This window comes from Pelobates fuscus, chromosome 5, assembly GCF_036172605.1.
Source record: "Pelobates fuscus isolate aPelFus1 chromosome 5, aPelFus1.pri, whole genome shotgun sequence".
Taxonomy (NCBI): domain Eukaryota; kingdom Metazoa; phylum Chordata; class Amphibia; order Anura; family Pelobatidae; genus Pelobates; species Pelobates fuscus.
Genome location: NC_086321.1, coordinates 174,263,592 through 174,279,730, shown reverse-complemented (window position 1 = coordinate 174,279,730; position 16,139 = coordinate 174,263,592). Strand labels below are relative to the sequence as shown.

General features: G+C 40.7%; 1 protein-coding gene across 2 annotated transcripts in view; it reads left to right on the top strand.

The window, feature by feature from the left end:
- Positions 1 to 12,205, top strand: part of MED13L (mediator complex subunit 13L) — a 155,661-nt gene extending 143,456 nt beyond the window's left edge. For both annotated transcript variants that reach the window (XM_063454733.1, XM_063454732.1), the window contains exons 29-31: positions 6,078 to 6,239; positions 9,726 to 9,838; positions 10,217 to 12,205. In XM_063454733.1, the coding sequence (XP_063310803.1) occupies positions 6,078 to 6,239; positions 9,726 to 9,838; positions 10,217 to 10,349 (408 nt within the window). In that variant the 3' untranslated portion in view covers positions 10,350 to 12,205. The remainder of the gene's footprint in view (positions 1 to 6,077; positions 6,240 to 9,725; positions 9,839 to 10,216) is intronic.
- Positions 12,206 to 16,139: the final 3,934 nt, after the last annotated feature.

Sequence of the window (16,139 nt, the reverse complement as noted above, 5' to 3'; positions counted from 1 at the left end):
ACAGGCTGCTGATCGAGGAGGTGTGCGCCCGATAGCTCCCCGGGTGGGAGCTGAGTGGCAGAGAGGTTTCCGGTCTGGCGTTACGGAACCAGACCAGGTAGGACTTTTTATGTGGCTTCCCCTTTGGAGTTCCCGGGCGGTCCTCCTCGTGGGACTTGCGCATGCGCACAGCAGTGGAACGCACGCCCGGGTGGCGTTGCGTTCCACCAGACCCGGTATCGCGCTACTGCGCATGCGCGATCCGGAGTTTTTTGGCGCGAAATTCAAAATAGGTATATAAGCTGTGCTAAACCCTTCTGGCCCCAAAGGTGGGTGTACAGTTCGGTTTCTCCGTGTCACCAGCCCTCCTGCACGGATCTCAGGTGGATAAAGGTGAGGTTTAACTATTTAAACTCTCCTCTTTATCACCTATTATAATGCATGCGTAAATTTTAAATTTTAAATTTTAAATTTTTATTAATTGCTTCCTTATTCTGGTTTACAGATATGTCCAGCCCTATAGCTCCGGACAAGGCAGATAAGGACAAGATGTCTACTTCTGTGCCCAAAAAAGCCACAAGCAAGTCTAAGCACTTAAGTTGTCTGGAATGTGCTGTTCCTCTACCTGACGGATGTCGTAAAAAGACGTGTAACCAGTGCGCTTCTGAATTACTTGAAAAAACAAAACAATCGGATATGACATCCTTCCTGAGCTGGTTTCAGGAAAATTTGTCCCAGACATTTGAGTCCTTTAAGGATACCATGAAGAAAGACCACTATACCTATTGGCGAAGTCTCTGGCCTCAAGGATCCTATGGACAAAAGAGCCGAAACTTCATGTAGACGAATATACCAGGCCGCAGGCTTTCAGTGCAGAGCTGAAATTGCGGGTTCAGCAGTGCTCAGAGCCCAGAGTGTTTGGCTTCACGCACTGGAAGATTCCCTTATGGGAAAATCCGATATGGACCCTTCCCATCTCATGTTCCTGCTGAAGCTATCCAATGAATTCCTTTCGGATACTGCTGAAGAGTGTCTTCGTTTCTCAGCAAGAATTATGGGGTTATCATCAGTAGCCAGGAGGGCCCTTTGGCTTCGTACATGGACAGCTGATTCAGCATCGAAGGCAGCGTTATGTGAATTACCCTTCGAGAGGAACAAGTTGTTTGGTACCCCTTTGGAAGACATTATTAAACAAATGTCAGATACGAAGAAAGCCCTTCCGCTGGAACCAAGAGCCCAGGGATATAAGAGATTCCAGTACAAGAACCAGCGGTCCTTTCGTTACCAAGGGCGGTTTCGCAGGTTCCACAAACAGGGTGGCAATAACAGCCAGTGGTCTAGGCATGAATTCAACAAACAAGATAAAAAGAGGAAGTTTTGACGCCAAAAGAGTGGGAGGACGCCTTCGGTTCTTCTCCCACGAATGGAGAAAAAGTTCTTCAAATGGGTGGATTTTAAGAACCGTTTCAGAAGGTTACAGGATAAAGTTTTCTTCAAGTCCTCGACCATCCTTCCTTCTGTCAAGCTATCCTTCAAAGGTAAAATCAGAGGCCCTGCTTACGGAAGCACTCATCCTTTTAAGAAAAAATGTAGTGGAGAAGGTACCCAAAGGTTGGGAATTTCAAGGAGTCTACTCACGTCTTTTCCTGGTGCAAAAACCAGATGGATCCTTTCGTCCGATCCTAGACCTAAAGCAAGTCAACACCTGCATACCATACCAGAAGTTCCGTATGGAGAGCATTCTGTCTGTAACACACATATTACAAAAGGGAGATTTCATGGCAAAGTTGGATTTAAAAGACGCCTATCTGCATATTCCAGTGGCAGAACCTTCCAGGAAGTTTCTCAGATTTGCAGTTCTAACGAGAAGGCGAAGGATTCTCCATTTGCAGTTCAAGGCGCTTCCCTTTGGCCTATCTTCGGCTCCTCGAGTTTTTACAAAAATTCTGGCACCCGTGGCAGCAGTTTTGCGTCTGAAAGGTATTGCAATCGTTCCATACCTGGACGATTGGTTCCTGAAGGCACAGTCAAGGCAACTGCTGGAACTTCATCTAGAGATTGCAATGAAGGTTTTAAAAGATCACGGTTGGATCCTGAACCTGGAAAAGTCCGAATTAACCCCGTCCCAGAGTTTAGTATTCCTGGGGCTTCGGATAGATTCCCAGTCCCTATCTCTTTTTCTTCCAAAAAAGAAACAAGTGGGGATTTTCAAAGCAGTATCAAAGCTGCAAAGAAACCTAAGCTCAATCAGAGATGCTATGAGGTTGCTAGGCCTCCTAACGTCTTCAATACCGGCCGTCGCCTGGGCAAAGGCGGAATCCAAACCATTACAGTGGGACATTCTGTCCCAGTGGACGCGAAAACAGGAAGATCTGGACGCCCCATTCCGTCTATCCGACACGGTAAAAAGACAACTGAACTGGTGGAAAGTAAGAGACAACATTTCAAAGGGCCTGTCGTTCGCTCTGAAACGATGGATTACAATAACCACAGATGCCTCCCAGAAGGGTTGGGGCGCTCATCTAGGCTCTCATTTCCATCAAGGGCTTTGGAACAAAGAAGAGGCATGCGCTTCCTCGAATTTCAGGGAGTTAAAAGCGGTCTGGGAAGCCCTAATTGCCTTCCGTTCTCTCATCGCCAATCAGTCGGTGAGGATTCAGTCGGACAACGCCACTACGGTGGCCTACTTGAATCACCAAGGGGGCACAAAGATCAAAGCTCTTCAAGATCTTTGCTACCACATAATGTCTTGGGCCCAAGCGAATCTTCGCGCAATATCAGCTACCCATATCAAAGGGTCTCTAAACGTGATTGCAGACGACCTCAGCAGAAGACATTGGTCTCAAGCAGACTGGGCTCTATCAAACGAAGTTTTTCTGGAGCTGGTTGCACGCTTCGGCAGGCCAGAGATGGACTTGTTGGCAACAAGGAGGAACAGAAAGGTGCGGAGATTTGCGTCACTTCATTCAGAAGATTACCCAGATGTCCTAGACGGTCTATCGTTCCCTTGGATTTTCGATCTGGCTTATGTCTTCCCGCCTATAGCCCTTATCCCAAGAATTGTTCAGAAAATAAGATGGGAGAAGGCAAGAATTCTGGCAGTCCTGCCCTTCTGGCCGAACAGAAGTTGGTTTTCGGAAGTAGAAAACATGGCCATCTCTCATTGGCACCTCCCGGTCTCTTCTCACATTTTAGAGAACGTGAAGCTTCCAGAAGAAACTCTGTCAATGTTTCACCTGACGGCATGGTTGCTGCAAGGATGATACTCCAAGGTCAGGGTCTTTCTGACCGTCTATGTGACGTTTTGCTGTCATCTGTCCGCTCGTCTACTTCAAGAATCTATTTCAGGGTTTGGATGAAGTTCAGAACCTGGTGTCGTCTCCGGAATTCTGATCCGGCCAATGCCTCAGTTCCGGAAATTCTTTCTTTTTTGCAAGATGGGTTTGAAGCCGGCCTAGGGGTATCCACACTCAAGGGCCAGATTTCTTATGACTTAGTCACTTCCTGGTTCAGGATATTGCTTCTAACCCTCTGGTTCGAAGGTTTATTAAGTCCATACGGTTGAAGAGGCCTCCCAGGCTGGTTTCCTTTCCTACGTGGGACTTGTCTCTGGTTCTTCAAGCCCTTTGTGAACCTCCTTTTGAACCTTTGTTTCAAGTCTCCATCAAATTCCTTACCCTCAAGACGGCCTTCCTGGTGGCAATTACCTCCGCTAGGAGAATTGGTGAGATCCGAGCTCTATCTTCTTCGCCGGAATTCACCATATTTCATCGAGAAAAAGTAGTTCTACATCCCAGACCTTCTTTTTTGCCTAAGGTTATTTCAAGTGCTGCAATCAACCAGCCTATTGTTCTGCCAGCCTTTTGTCAATCGCCCACGTCTAAGCTGGAAGAGAAATGGCATTTCCTTGATGTTAGGAGATCCCTGAAATGTTACCTTCATAAAACTCGGGAGTTTAGATCCTCAGATCATCTTTTCATCTACTTTCAAGGCAAATGTGTGGGTAATGCTGTCTCTGGACCCTCATTAGCTAGATGGCTGACCAATACCATCAGGTTGGCCTATCGCTCCAAAGGGATTCCCCTAAAATTTACATTGAGGGCTCATTCGACTAGGGCTATGGCTACCTCATGGGCTGAAAGAGCTGCGGCTTCGCCTGAAGACATCTGCAAAGCGGCTACCTGGTCTTCATTGCATACCTTTATCAAGCATTATAGGCTGGACATATTCTCATCATCTGAGGCTGAATTTGGGCGTAAGGTGTTGCAAGCTGTGGCCTGCTGAGTTCCCACCCTTTCTTTTTTACGGGGATTTTGATATATCCCAACTGTGAGTACTGCCACTATACGAAGGGAAAAACAGCAATTTTACTTACCGTAAATTCCTTTTTTCTTTGTATAGTGGCAGTACTGGCTTTCCCTCCACTTTTTGTATAGATTAAATGAATTTTGCATGATTCTGTCTCCGTTTGGGTTCTTTTTTATTACTGGCGAGTGTACAGGGCATACAGGATTTATGGAGGCAGCAGGCGGAGCACAGGCATAAAAACCGGAAGAAGGGGGAGCTTCTTGTCCCAGATAGGAAGGAACATCCCAACTGTGAGTACTGCCACTATACAAAGAAAAAAGGAATTTACGGTAAGTAAAATTGCTGTTTTTATGTTGGTGTGGTGGATGTATTTTATTCTTTGATTACCTGCCTGTTCTATGACCAGATAAGTTGTTACAGGACTTTAAGATGTCAGCTCTGTAGAGCAATGCAAAGCCTGGTGGTTCACTGCAAAGAGGAATTTTATTATATGTATACATTACAAAATAATACACAGAGGCTAAAAACACATGTACTTTTTTTTTATTTTCAATGGTAGTAAGTTATGACACTTTGTCATTTCCTTTTGTGTACCATTCTCTTATTGGTATGCAAATTATATTCCTCCAATTTATTTGAGCATAATGCAACATGTAGTTGTCCCTTTCATCTTTGTGCACTGAGCAGTATACTGTGCCTTTAATCTGTCTGTCCATTAATAAGAAGCCTGCTAATTGAAGCGTAGTGTTTGTACTATGCCAGAGGCTACATGTTCCAGATTTGTTATGAGGTCAGTACAAGTCACGGAGCTGCTAGCGAAAGGTGTAATTAATTGACCTGACACACAATTCTTCTCAGTTTTATGAGCTATATTATTCTCCCCTCCCCTTTTCTAGAAGTTTGTATAAAATGTACATTCTACCAGAGGGAACCCTGTAGTATAGGTGGAAGATCTAATACTCTAGAAGTTCTACTGGACTTTATGCACTCACTATTTGTAACCAGAGTAGTGGTATAACAGTGTATGGTAGGACACAAGTGGCATATTACAGAAGATCTCCTTAATACGTTACAGCACAGTTTACCATAATGCTTAGCTAGCCCTTTTCTTTAGCAGCTGGATTGTGAGCCAGTGCTTATTTAGATTCATTGGAGGTTTTTTTTTTTTGTTTTGTTTTGTGCAGTAGCAAAAATTTTCACAAAATAAAGAATTTAGTGACAGCAATATAATGTACAAAAAAATCTATTTTTTTTATTTTTTTTACATGGGAGTTAATGATCTGTGTTTGTCTTTGCTAAAAATAAGAGCTAGGTTTAACTTTGTGATTAGGAAAGCAGTCTACAAGTTATCTTTCAATAAAATGTTTAATGGTAATTGAAATAAATGTGATTTAAATATTAAATGAGCATTTAAAAGGGACTGCCAGTTAACAGGATTTGTATTATGTTTACTTATCCCTATACATATTTGTGACCTTAAAATATCAATTTTAGCTGCCTGTTAAACATTTACATTATTGTGAACATATCTCCACATCATTTTTAATGTTTGCCATTGAATGATATGGATTGTGATGTAATTTGTTAAAACTTTCAAATAAATTTAAACGAAAATGGGACATCTCATGGGGAAAAAAGTTGACCGATTATGGGCGATGTTGTAAATTCCATTGTTCTGCTAGAAAAAAAAAACCTAAGCACTTAGATGTTCCTTGTTGTAAAGCTGTAAAAGCAAACTATCTGGATATATACAGTACATTGTTTACATGTATTCTTATATTCCATTATAGTGTCAGGGTGAGCGCCTTCTATCTCGAGAGACACCAGAAGAGCTCAAGCAGCAGCCTCTGGCCTTGGGGTACTACGTGTCTACAGCCAAAGCAGACAACCTGCCAGAATGGTTCTGGTCTTCATGTCCCCAAGCTCAAAACCAGTGTCCCCTGTTTCTAAAGGTAACCCTTGACTGGGTATATACTTTTTCATAACAACTGTGTTTTCTACATTTACAGCTAGTTTAAATGTACAGCAACAACATAAGATAGCCAGGTTCTTGAGTTTCCCAAAAATAACCATTTTATACAGTATGCTTTTTACCCGATGCTTGTCGACTATACTTTGCTTATTATTGTATACATATTTTGACTAACATAGTGAATTAAAAAAGTTGTTTGACATCATAAGTCACAGGTTTTAAATGGATTCTATAAGCATCATATCCACTGTAGTTTATCCTAATTATTATGCTCCATGTATTTTGGGGGATTTCTCAAACGATATTCAAGTGGTTTGAATATATTTAGGTCTGTCCCAGCATCCAAAGCCCAGTCCCTCAGCTGCAAGTTTCAATATTGTGGATATTTCATTTAGTTAGCTATTAAAAAGTGCCATTCAAATGTGCATGGTAATAATGGGCTGTGAGCACTAGGGGCAGCTTAGCCCATCATTGCCCCACAGATGGATAACTTTGGACAAATTATGAAACGTCTACATTATCCAAACAGCAGCAGAACAGCCGGGCTTTGGGTAAGTTGCTCAAAAATAGGGATAACCACCACAAATCTCCTTTCATCATAATTACTATAATAAAGAAACAAGCAAACGTTGTGTTTGTGTGTGTGTATAAAATATGTAAACTCGCCTGTTATCCAGCACTGTCATGATATGGCCACAGCGGTCGCTCCACTTTCTTATGAGATCAGTACTCGGATAATTTTGGGGCAATACAATACCTCTCCATAGATAAGCAATGAATGCCCTACAAATAGAATTCTCCTCCTTATATAGAATCAGTATAATGCAAATGTGTTCCCTGCTGCCATGACACTGAATGTGAAAACTTTAAAAAAAAAAAAAAAAAAAGTATAATCTAAATAATCTGACAGCTACTAGAGTCTGACAAATGTAAACCTTTCTCGCAAATGGCAATACACACATTTGTCAAAGTGCAGGGACACCATCACAGCAGGAAGACGTAGTGGTTTTGTTGGTTAGTTTCTTTAATATAAATAAATGCTATATTCATTTTGCAGTTTTCATGCATGTAGTACTTTACATGTACTTGGGTAGGAAGGTATGCATTTTATCTGTACACGGTGACAGAAATTTCTCCAGAAATTATTTAGATTAAGGGTATCTTAACTGAAGATGCCACGGGAATGTGCATATGAGTACTCTAATTTTTAACCATGGAATATAACTTTTTATCCAATCATGTATTGATGTATAGAAAGTGGCTCTGTCACCTGTGGGATATTTCAATACTTATTTTTATACAATTACATATGTATGTATACAGAGCTTGCCTTTTCTGTTTGTGAGAACAGACATATTCACGGCTTGCCACAAGATCTTTCATTCTCATTTCCTTTTGGAAGGAGCTGGTTGAAGCCATTGCACAATCGGTTGAGGTTGTTAATTGGTTAACTATGTTTGCCCTCAATACTGTATTTTTTAATAGCAGCTTTACTGAAATTATAATACTGATTAATTCACACACACACACACACACACACACACACACACACACGTTTGCCCTCAATACTGTATTTTTTAATAGCAGCTTTACTGAAATTATAGTACTGATTAATTTACACACACACACACACTTTGTCGTGGGGGAAAAAGTGTGGATGAAAACCCCTTCCACCTGAAATAAGTGGATAGTTTATGCAATGTTAAACACAAATACACACGCCAGTCAAGTAATAAGACTTGCTTTTACCACAGAAATCTCACTTTAACAGTGCTCTCACTATTGCAAGGTATTCTGGGTAGGCGTATGAAATGAGAAGGGGTTTTCATCCACACTTTTTTTTTTTTTCTTTCACCACAACTTATTTGGTATGTACTTTACAAGTAACGCCAAGCCTCCATAGCAAGCCAGTAACCCATCTCAAAACAATTGCCCGTGAGTGGTTCACTGGCATTGCACCTCTTCCTGAGTTGTGTTTCAAAGTTGTTGTATACAGCAGACGCATACTTCAAGGAATTTATGTATAAAGTGGAATTATGAGGCAAAAAATGTGGTTCTTTGTTGAGCTCATTTGCATACACCTACCCAGCATCCCTTGCAATAGTGGGAGAGCATTGTTAAAGTGGCTTGACTGGTGTGTGTATTTGTGTTTAACATTGCATTAACTATATATATATAGTCTTTATTTACAATTTTTCAATGTTTTATAAATACAATACATAGAACACACATACAAAATCATTGTCCATGGTATTTATTACAAAGTCTGCTTAAAGTCAGAATAACTGAGGAGTTAAAACATAAAAACATAAAACAAGACATTACAATCAGGCTGGTTTCGTGAAATTGAAACAAAGAGAATAGGAAGAGCTAGGTGAGGGGGGTACTTTAATAACATCCTCAAAGTTTTTTGGAGTCATCTCCCTCTGGGTGTGTCCATCATTCATTAGGATATCTAGCCAGCCAAGGAGCCCAATTTGATTCAAATCTTTCATAGCCTCTATTCTGATATGATATACCCTGTTCCATCTAATATTTCATCTGAATTACAACCTCTTGCCATGTAGGGAGATTTGCTTTTCCCTATAGTCTCACAATAACTATCTTTAGTAGCCAATAATAATTGGATAACAAGATATCTCTTCAGACTACTTAATGGATGGAATAATAAAATGGAATAATGCTAACTCTGGGAATTTTTCTATATCTGAGATTATTATTCATAAGATTTTGTGGAAAATAATATTCCAGATGGGCTTGATTCTTGAACATTATCGTCAAATATGTAGGCAACTACCCTCAATAAATATTTTTAATCAATCTCACTGCTAAAAGACCTGTGAATGTTTGTGGCAGATTACCTCAAATTTTTTAAACGGGTTATGACGCAAGAATTTCATATAGTTCACAGTAGTTCCTCACCTTATGAAACAAATCGTAGTAGATGTGTAACTGCCTTTGCATTTCATAGAAATGAAAATAAATCCACACAATTATGCAGAACATTCATAATCCGTTATAAATAAGACTTAGTAAAGAATATAGCGTGTAGGCGCTAAACAGTTTGGATAAAATAAAACTCGTGGCCAAAAAAAACCATTTAAACGGTGTGACTGATATAATAGTGCTTCCCCAACTATCAAAACTTAAAATATCAAGAATACAAATATATCTGTGTACACACAAATCCCAGTGAGAAATATAAAGTAAATAATACCAACATATGAGGATGTAAAAATGGATCCATTGTTACATCCTCATTTGGTGGTATTATTTACTTTATATTTCTCACTGGGACTTGTGTGTACACTGATATATTTGTATTCTTGATAAATACAACTTAGAATGTCTGTTAAGTTCAGAATATACTGTTTTCTTGTAATTTTAAATAGCATGCATCATACCATCTCTGAACTAAAGCAAGAAGAGAATATGTACCTATGACTTTATCCCTTCTATTGTACAGGCCTCCCTGCACCACCATATCTCTGTATCTCACAGTGAGGACCTCATTCCTGTACGTACTTCTCCACGTGTCCCTCATCCCTTGGACTCTAAGACTACATCAGACGTTCTAAGGTAAAGTTTTTCTGCATGGTCAATAGCAGTACGAACAAAATACTCCTAAGTGCCTGTCAAATGTCTTTTAACAGAACATGGATAAAGACCAGTTTAAATACAAGAACCATTGCATGAAATGCAACACACAGAAATACTGAAGAATTAAAGTCCAAGCTTGCTGTAGTAGACTGTAAACTAGAAGATCACATATTTAGGGAGCATTCATGAGCTAACTTGGAAACCAAGTAAATTATGTATGGGATAAGTGACAAGTGGGCAGAATGAAGGACCGCTAAAGGGAGCATATTGGGAAGACTAGGTTTTTGTCCATTTTTGAAAATTCTGTATGGGTTTCTATTCTAATATAATGTTTTGCTTTTACTTTGTAATTTTCAGGTTTGTGCTGGAGCAGTATAATGCACTGTCATGGCTGACCTGTAACCCTGCCACTCAGGACCGAACTTCTTGCCTGCCTGTTCACTTCACGGTGCTCACACAAATGTACAATATGGTGATGGACATTCTCTGAACGCTTTCATACAGCTTTGATCAGGGACATTTAAAAACCTCCAGCCAGCAGCCTGAAAGATCAACTGGTGATCATGGAGTCCAGATCCTGTTATGGAACATTTAGCAGCCAAACTTCTGTGAGATGTTCCTTCCAAGCTTCAATTATAGGGACACCATCAGTTTTCTGTGGAATACAGAAGATGTACACTAAGAAAAAAACAGAAAATGCAGAACGGTTTCTTTCCATAATAGATGCTGACAGTTGGCTAAAGAGAAGCGAATAACCATGTCGGCTAGCACTGCGCCCAGATCAGAGGAGCAGTTTTGAATTCTGACACCAAAAGGAGAAACTCAGATGTGTGTCAGCTCAGTGCATTTTTTGTACTGGGAAGAGAAAATAATCATATTCGAAAAAGATGCCGTTTTAACACAGGCCCGGAATGTGGTTACAGAAACTAGAGTTCCAACACAAAAGGGGGAAGATACCAGAATGGCACACACCTTCAATATTATGCCTAAATCATTTTATTTGCTGCTCAGTTCCTTTGCTGCTAGAGGGATATATCTAGTTATTGGATATGTTCAAATTCAAAACAGAACAAAATTTTAAATTGTTATAGTTCTATTGAACATTTATTGCTCTCAATTTTAAAAAATTTGAAATAGAAAATAATCATTGACATGTATTTTCTGAGGCTACCAAGCCTGTGTACATGACTCATATAAAAAATGCTCTTCAGGCTTTTATTGATAGATCTTTACTTTTTGTAGAGATCAGTTCTTATACATGGTGGCCCACTTGACTAAAAAGTATTCACTTCATCTCTAAGAACCATTGATCAGGAATTTTATAGTAACCTGTTAGCAGACGTCCAGACTTCCTTCTCAGAGGCCAAACAATTCTTTTCATTTTTGCAAAAAAGGAAATTCTTTAAATAAGTAATCCTGCTTTAGTATTCTTATGATGTACGTTGCCCATATCTGCAGTGTTATTAAGAGTAAGATTCTGTGACACACATTCAAAATGAAGGATCTACTCCTATTTAGATTATGGAACTGACTAATGAGCCAGGGGTGAAAGGACTACCAATCAGGAGCATCCTGCAGTTAACAAAATTTCAAACATTGGGTAAAAACAGGTTAGCACACACTAGTTCCCTCTGGCAGTAAAGGAGATTAATTGATGCATCTGTGAAAAAACGTCGACAAATTCATGCATTAGTTGTTATATTGGAGCAAAAAAATTCAGTGAACAGAACCAGCTTTTTTTTCTGTGATTCAAACTCCTTGTCCATATGATTGAGCTTGTTAACAATTAGCAAAGAAAGACATGCACCACTCCCGCCATATTCAAAGTGCAATGTAATTTGTATGTTGGCTTAATAATAGATCTGTGCTAGTCTTTATTTTTTAATTTTTTTTTTTTTTTATAAAGGGGCTATCATAAACTGTATTAGAGGGGGGTGAGGGGATGGAACAAACCTTGGATTTATATTTTTGAATGTAATTAGTGAAACATAAAAAGGGTGCATGATCTAAATGACATGTCATGATGTCGACACATTAACTAATTTCTTCTTAAACCGTCACCACATGTCCTCTCCCACCCCACCCCACCCCGAAGGATGTGTAAAGTAATGGGAGACTTGCCCTGCCCTGACCCCGCAGGGAAACGTTTATAATAAATCAGGTTTAACTTAAAATTTGCTTCCACTTATGGGAGCGAAAGGAAAGAAACCAATGTCTGACAAGAGGCAAAGAGTAAAGGTTAATGTATTTGTACATAGAAATATATATCAGTCTTTTAAAAAAAAAAATGTAAAAGTTGTACATTTCTCAACAAATCTAAATTTTTCTTTACTTTTTTTTAAACATTTACAGGCTGTCTTTTTTTTTTCTTTCTCATTTTATATATAAAATATATATATAAATATATAAATATATATACACACATTTACAAATATCTATAAATAGACATAACATTTGAAAGATGGGGAAAATAATTCCTTGCAAAAAAGAAAGGAAAAAAACAACTTTTTGAAGTTACAAAATAAATTTTAATCCCACCTCTGGTACCTCACACGCAGAAATAAATAAGACTTTGTAAAAAAAAATTAAATAAAAAAATAAAACATGAAGTTGAGAGTAAAAGAACTAGTTCTTCGATATAAATGTGCTTCATATATACCTTGTGAACAAAAAGGTCTATACTTTTACACACTTTTTTAGATGAATAAATTATTGATTTATTGATACCAGAAACCAAGGCTTGTTTGTTTTTGTAACAGAGTGTCCTTATGGGTAATAATTTATAGTCAATATTCACATTTCTTGACAAGAAAATGAAATTGAAATATATCTATACACCTATACATACATACACTGCTCAAAAAAATAAATGGAACACTTAAACAACACAATGTAACTCCAAGTCAATCACACTTCTGTGAAATCAAACTGTCCACTTAAAAAGCAACACCGAGTGACCATCCATTTCACATGCTGTTGTGCAAATGAGAGACAACAGGTAGAAATTATAGGCAATTAGCAAGTAACCCCCAATAAAGGAATGGTTCTGCAGGTGGTGACCACAGACCACTTCTCAGTTTCTATGCTTCCTGGCTGATGTTTTGGTCACTTTTGAATGCTGGCGGTGCTTTCATTCTAGTGGTAGCATGAGACGGAGTCTACAACCCACACAAGTGGCTCAGGTAGTGCAGCTCATCCAGGATAACACATCAATGCGAGCTTTGGCAAGAAGGTTTGCTGTGTCTGTCAGCATAGTGTCCAGAGCATGGAGGCGCTACCAGGAGATAGGCCAGTACATCGGGAGACGTGGAGGAGGCCGTAGGAGGGCAACAACCCAGCAGCAGGACCGCTAACTCCGTCTTTGTGCAAGGAGGAACAGGAGCAGCACTGCCAGAGCCCTGCAAAATGACCTCCATCAGACCACAAATTTGCATGTGTCTGCTCAAACGGTCAGAAACAGGCTCCATGAAGGTGGGATGAGGGCCCGACGTCCACAGGTGGGGGTTGTGCTTACAGCCCAACACCGTGCAGGACGTTTGGCATTTGCCAGAGAACACCAAGATTGGTAAATTTGCCACTGGCGCCCTGTGCTCTTCACAGATGAAAGCAGGTTCACACTGAGCACGTGACAGACGTGACAGGGTCTGGAGACGCCGTGGAGAACGTTCTGCTGCCTGCAACATCCTCCAGCATGACCGGTTTGGCAGTGGGTCAGTAATGGTGTGGGGTGGCATTTCTTTGGGGGGCCGCACAGACCTCCATGTGCTCGCCAGAGGTAGCCTGACTGCCATTCGGTACCGAGATGAGATCCTCAGACCCCTTGTGAGACTATATGCTGGTGCGGTTGGCCCTTGGTTCCTCCTAATGCAATACAATGCTAGACCTCATGTGGCTGGAGTGTGTCAGCAGTTCCTGCAAGACGAAGGCATTGATGCTATGGACTTGCCCGCCCGTTCCCCAGACCTGAATCCAATTGAGCACATCTGGGACATCATGTCTCGCTCTATCCATCAACGTCACGTTGCACCTCAGACTGTCCAGGAGTTGGCAGATGTTTTAGTCCAGGTCTGGGAGGAGATCCCTCAGGAGACCACCCGCCACCTCATCAGGAGCATGCACAGGCATTGTAGGGAGGTCATATAGGCATGTGGAGGCCACACACACTACTGAGCCTCATTTTGACTTGTTTTAAGGACATTACATCAAAGTTGGATCAGCCTGTAGTGTGTTTTTCCACTTTAATTTTGAGTGTGACTCCAAATCCAGACCCCCATGGGTTAAAAAATTTGATTTCCATTTTTTAATTTTTGTGTGATTTTGTCAGCACATTCAACTATGTAAAGAACAAAGTATTTCAGAAGAATATTTAATTCATTCTGATCTAGGATGTTATTTTTGTGTCCCTTTTTTTTTTTTTGAGCAGTGTATTTAGATTTCATGTCTAAGCACCATAACCGTTTCATCTTATTTGAGTGTTTTTTTGATGCAGTTCAGAAAACTCTTGTTAGCTGCCAATATCCATGTTGTGCAATGTCTGATGTCATCTTGGGACACGCTGCCTGTGGCCTACCTGTTATACAGGTAGGGCCCTCACTTTGTGATGTACCTGCTTTACGACTGCTCGGACTTATGACCAGCTCTCTAGCTTGGGGAATTCGAGGGACTCCCAATGTTAGCTGGTCTGTGTTCGAGGAATTTACCCCAGATGTATATTTGAGGAATTCCCTGCTCTAGTGAATTGGTCTATGTTCCGGGAATTTTCCCTGAACATAGATTTGAGAGATTCCTGGCACTAGTGAGCAGGTCTATGTAATGTGCAATTCCCCCGAACATAGACCTGCTCTCTAGCGTATCCTCACTTACCAACCAATTCATTTTGCGACTAAGTCATAAGAATGAAACCTGGTCGGTAAGTGAGGATCACACCTGTACACTGTCAAAGCGCCTCCTGCCCATCAAGAGTCTCTGATAAAGAAAAAAAACAAAACTGTTTTTGACCTTTTTTCCTCCCAGGAGGTCCGATGAAAAAACAAAACAGAAGGCTCTCAATATGTTTGATAAGATTGAGTGCAAAAGCTACCCAGCTGGACTACAACTCTTCATAATGTAATGAGATTGTGGCTGAGGTTGGTGGTTGTTGAATGGCTACTATAGGCACCTTTAACTTAATGACTTAATGAAGTAGTTTTTGTGTATAGATCATGCTTCTGAAGTCTCACTGCTCAATCCCCTGTCATTTATGAGTAAATCACTTTTGTGTCTTTCTATGCAGCCCTAGCCACACCTCCACTGGTTATGACTGACCGCATGCATTAAAAAAAATATTTTTTTTATTTAGATGTTGGCTTGTAAAATGTTTTGTCTCCTGCTGTGTATATTGAACTTTATTCACACACTGTAGGCTCATGCAGAGTCTAGAAGGCTATTAACAGAGCAAGAGATAAGGAATTGGAAGTTAAATAGAATGTGCAATAAAGGAAATATAAACATAAGATTTTACAGGAAATGTTTAGGAAGACTGTGTAGGTCACATGCAGGGAGGTGTGACTTGCCTGCATAAACAAAGTGGTTTAACTTCTAAATGGCAGATACCGTATTTATTCGAGTATAACGCGCAAAATTTTGTAACGATTTTTAATCGAAAATTAGGGGTGCGCGTTATACTCGAATAAATACGTTATACTCAAAGAAACCGACTGAGACATGAACTGAGATACAGACTAAGAGAAGAACTGAAAGGGTTCACAAACTGAGACAGATTGTAACAGGCACTGAGAGACAGTTGGAGACACGGACTAAGTCCTACCGCGTCAAGGACTGAGACACACTGAGAAAGGGGCTGACATAGACTGTGACAGGGAACCAGAGACAGCCTTAGACAATGGCAAAGAGGCTAAATTAAAACAGACTGACACATAGACCGTACAATAAGCGCAAAAACTTACCTCCATTCCAACTCTGAATCAAAGAGGGAGGAAGGAAAGGCGAAAGCCCAGCAGAAGAGGGAGGGAGTGGGTGCTCCGATAATACCTCCCAGGACCGCCGGGCTCATTACAAGCCCGGCGGTCCTGGGGGGGCGGGCAGCAAGCGTTTACTCACCTCCCTGCAGCTCCTCCAGCTCCCCAGTGTAAATCTCGCGAGACCCGCGGACAGCTCTGACGGCCGCGGGTCTCGCGAGATTTACACTGGGGAGCTGGAGGAGCTGCTGGGAGGTGAGTAAACGCTTGCTGTCCCCCCCCCCCCCCCCCCTCACAGCTAAGCCAATGCCACTGGACCCCCC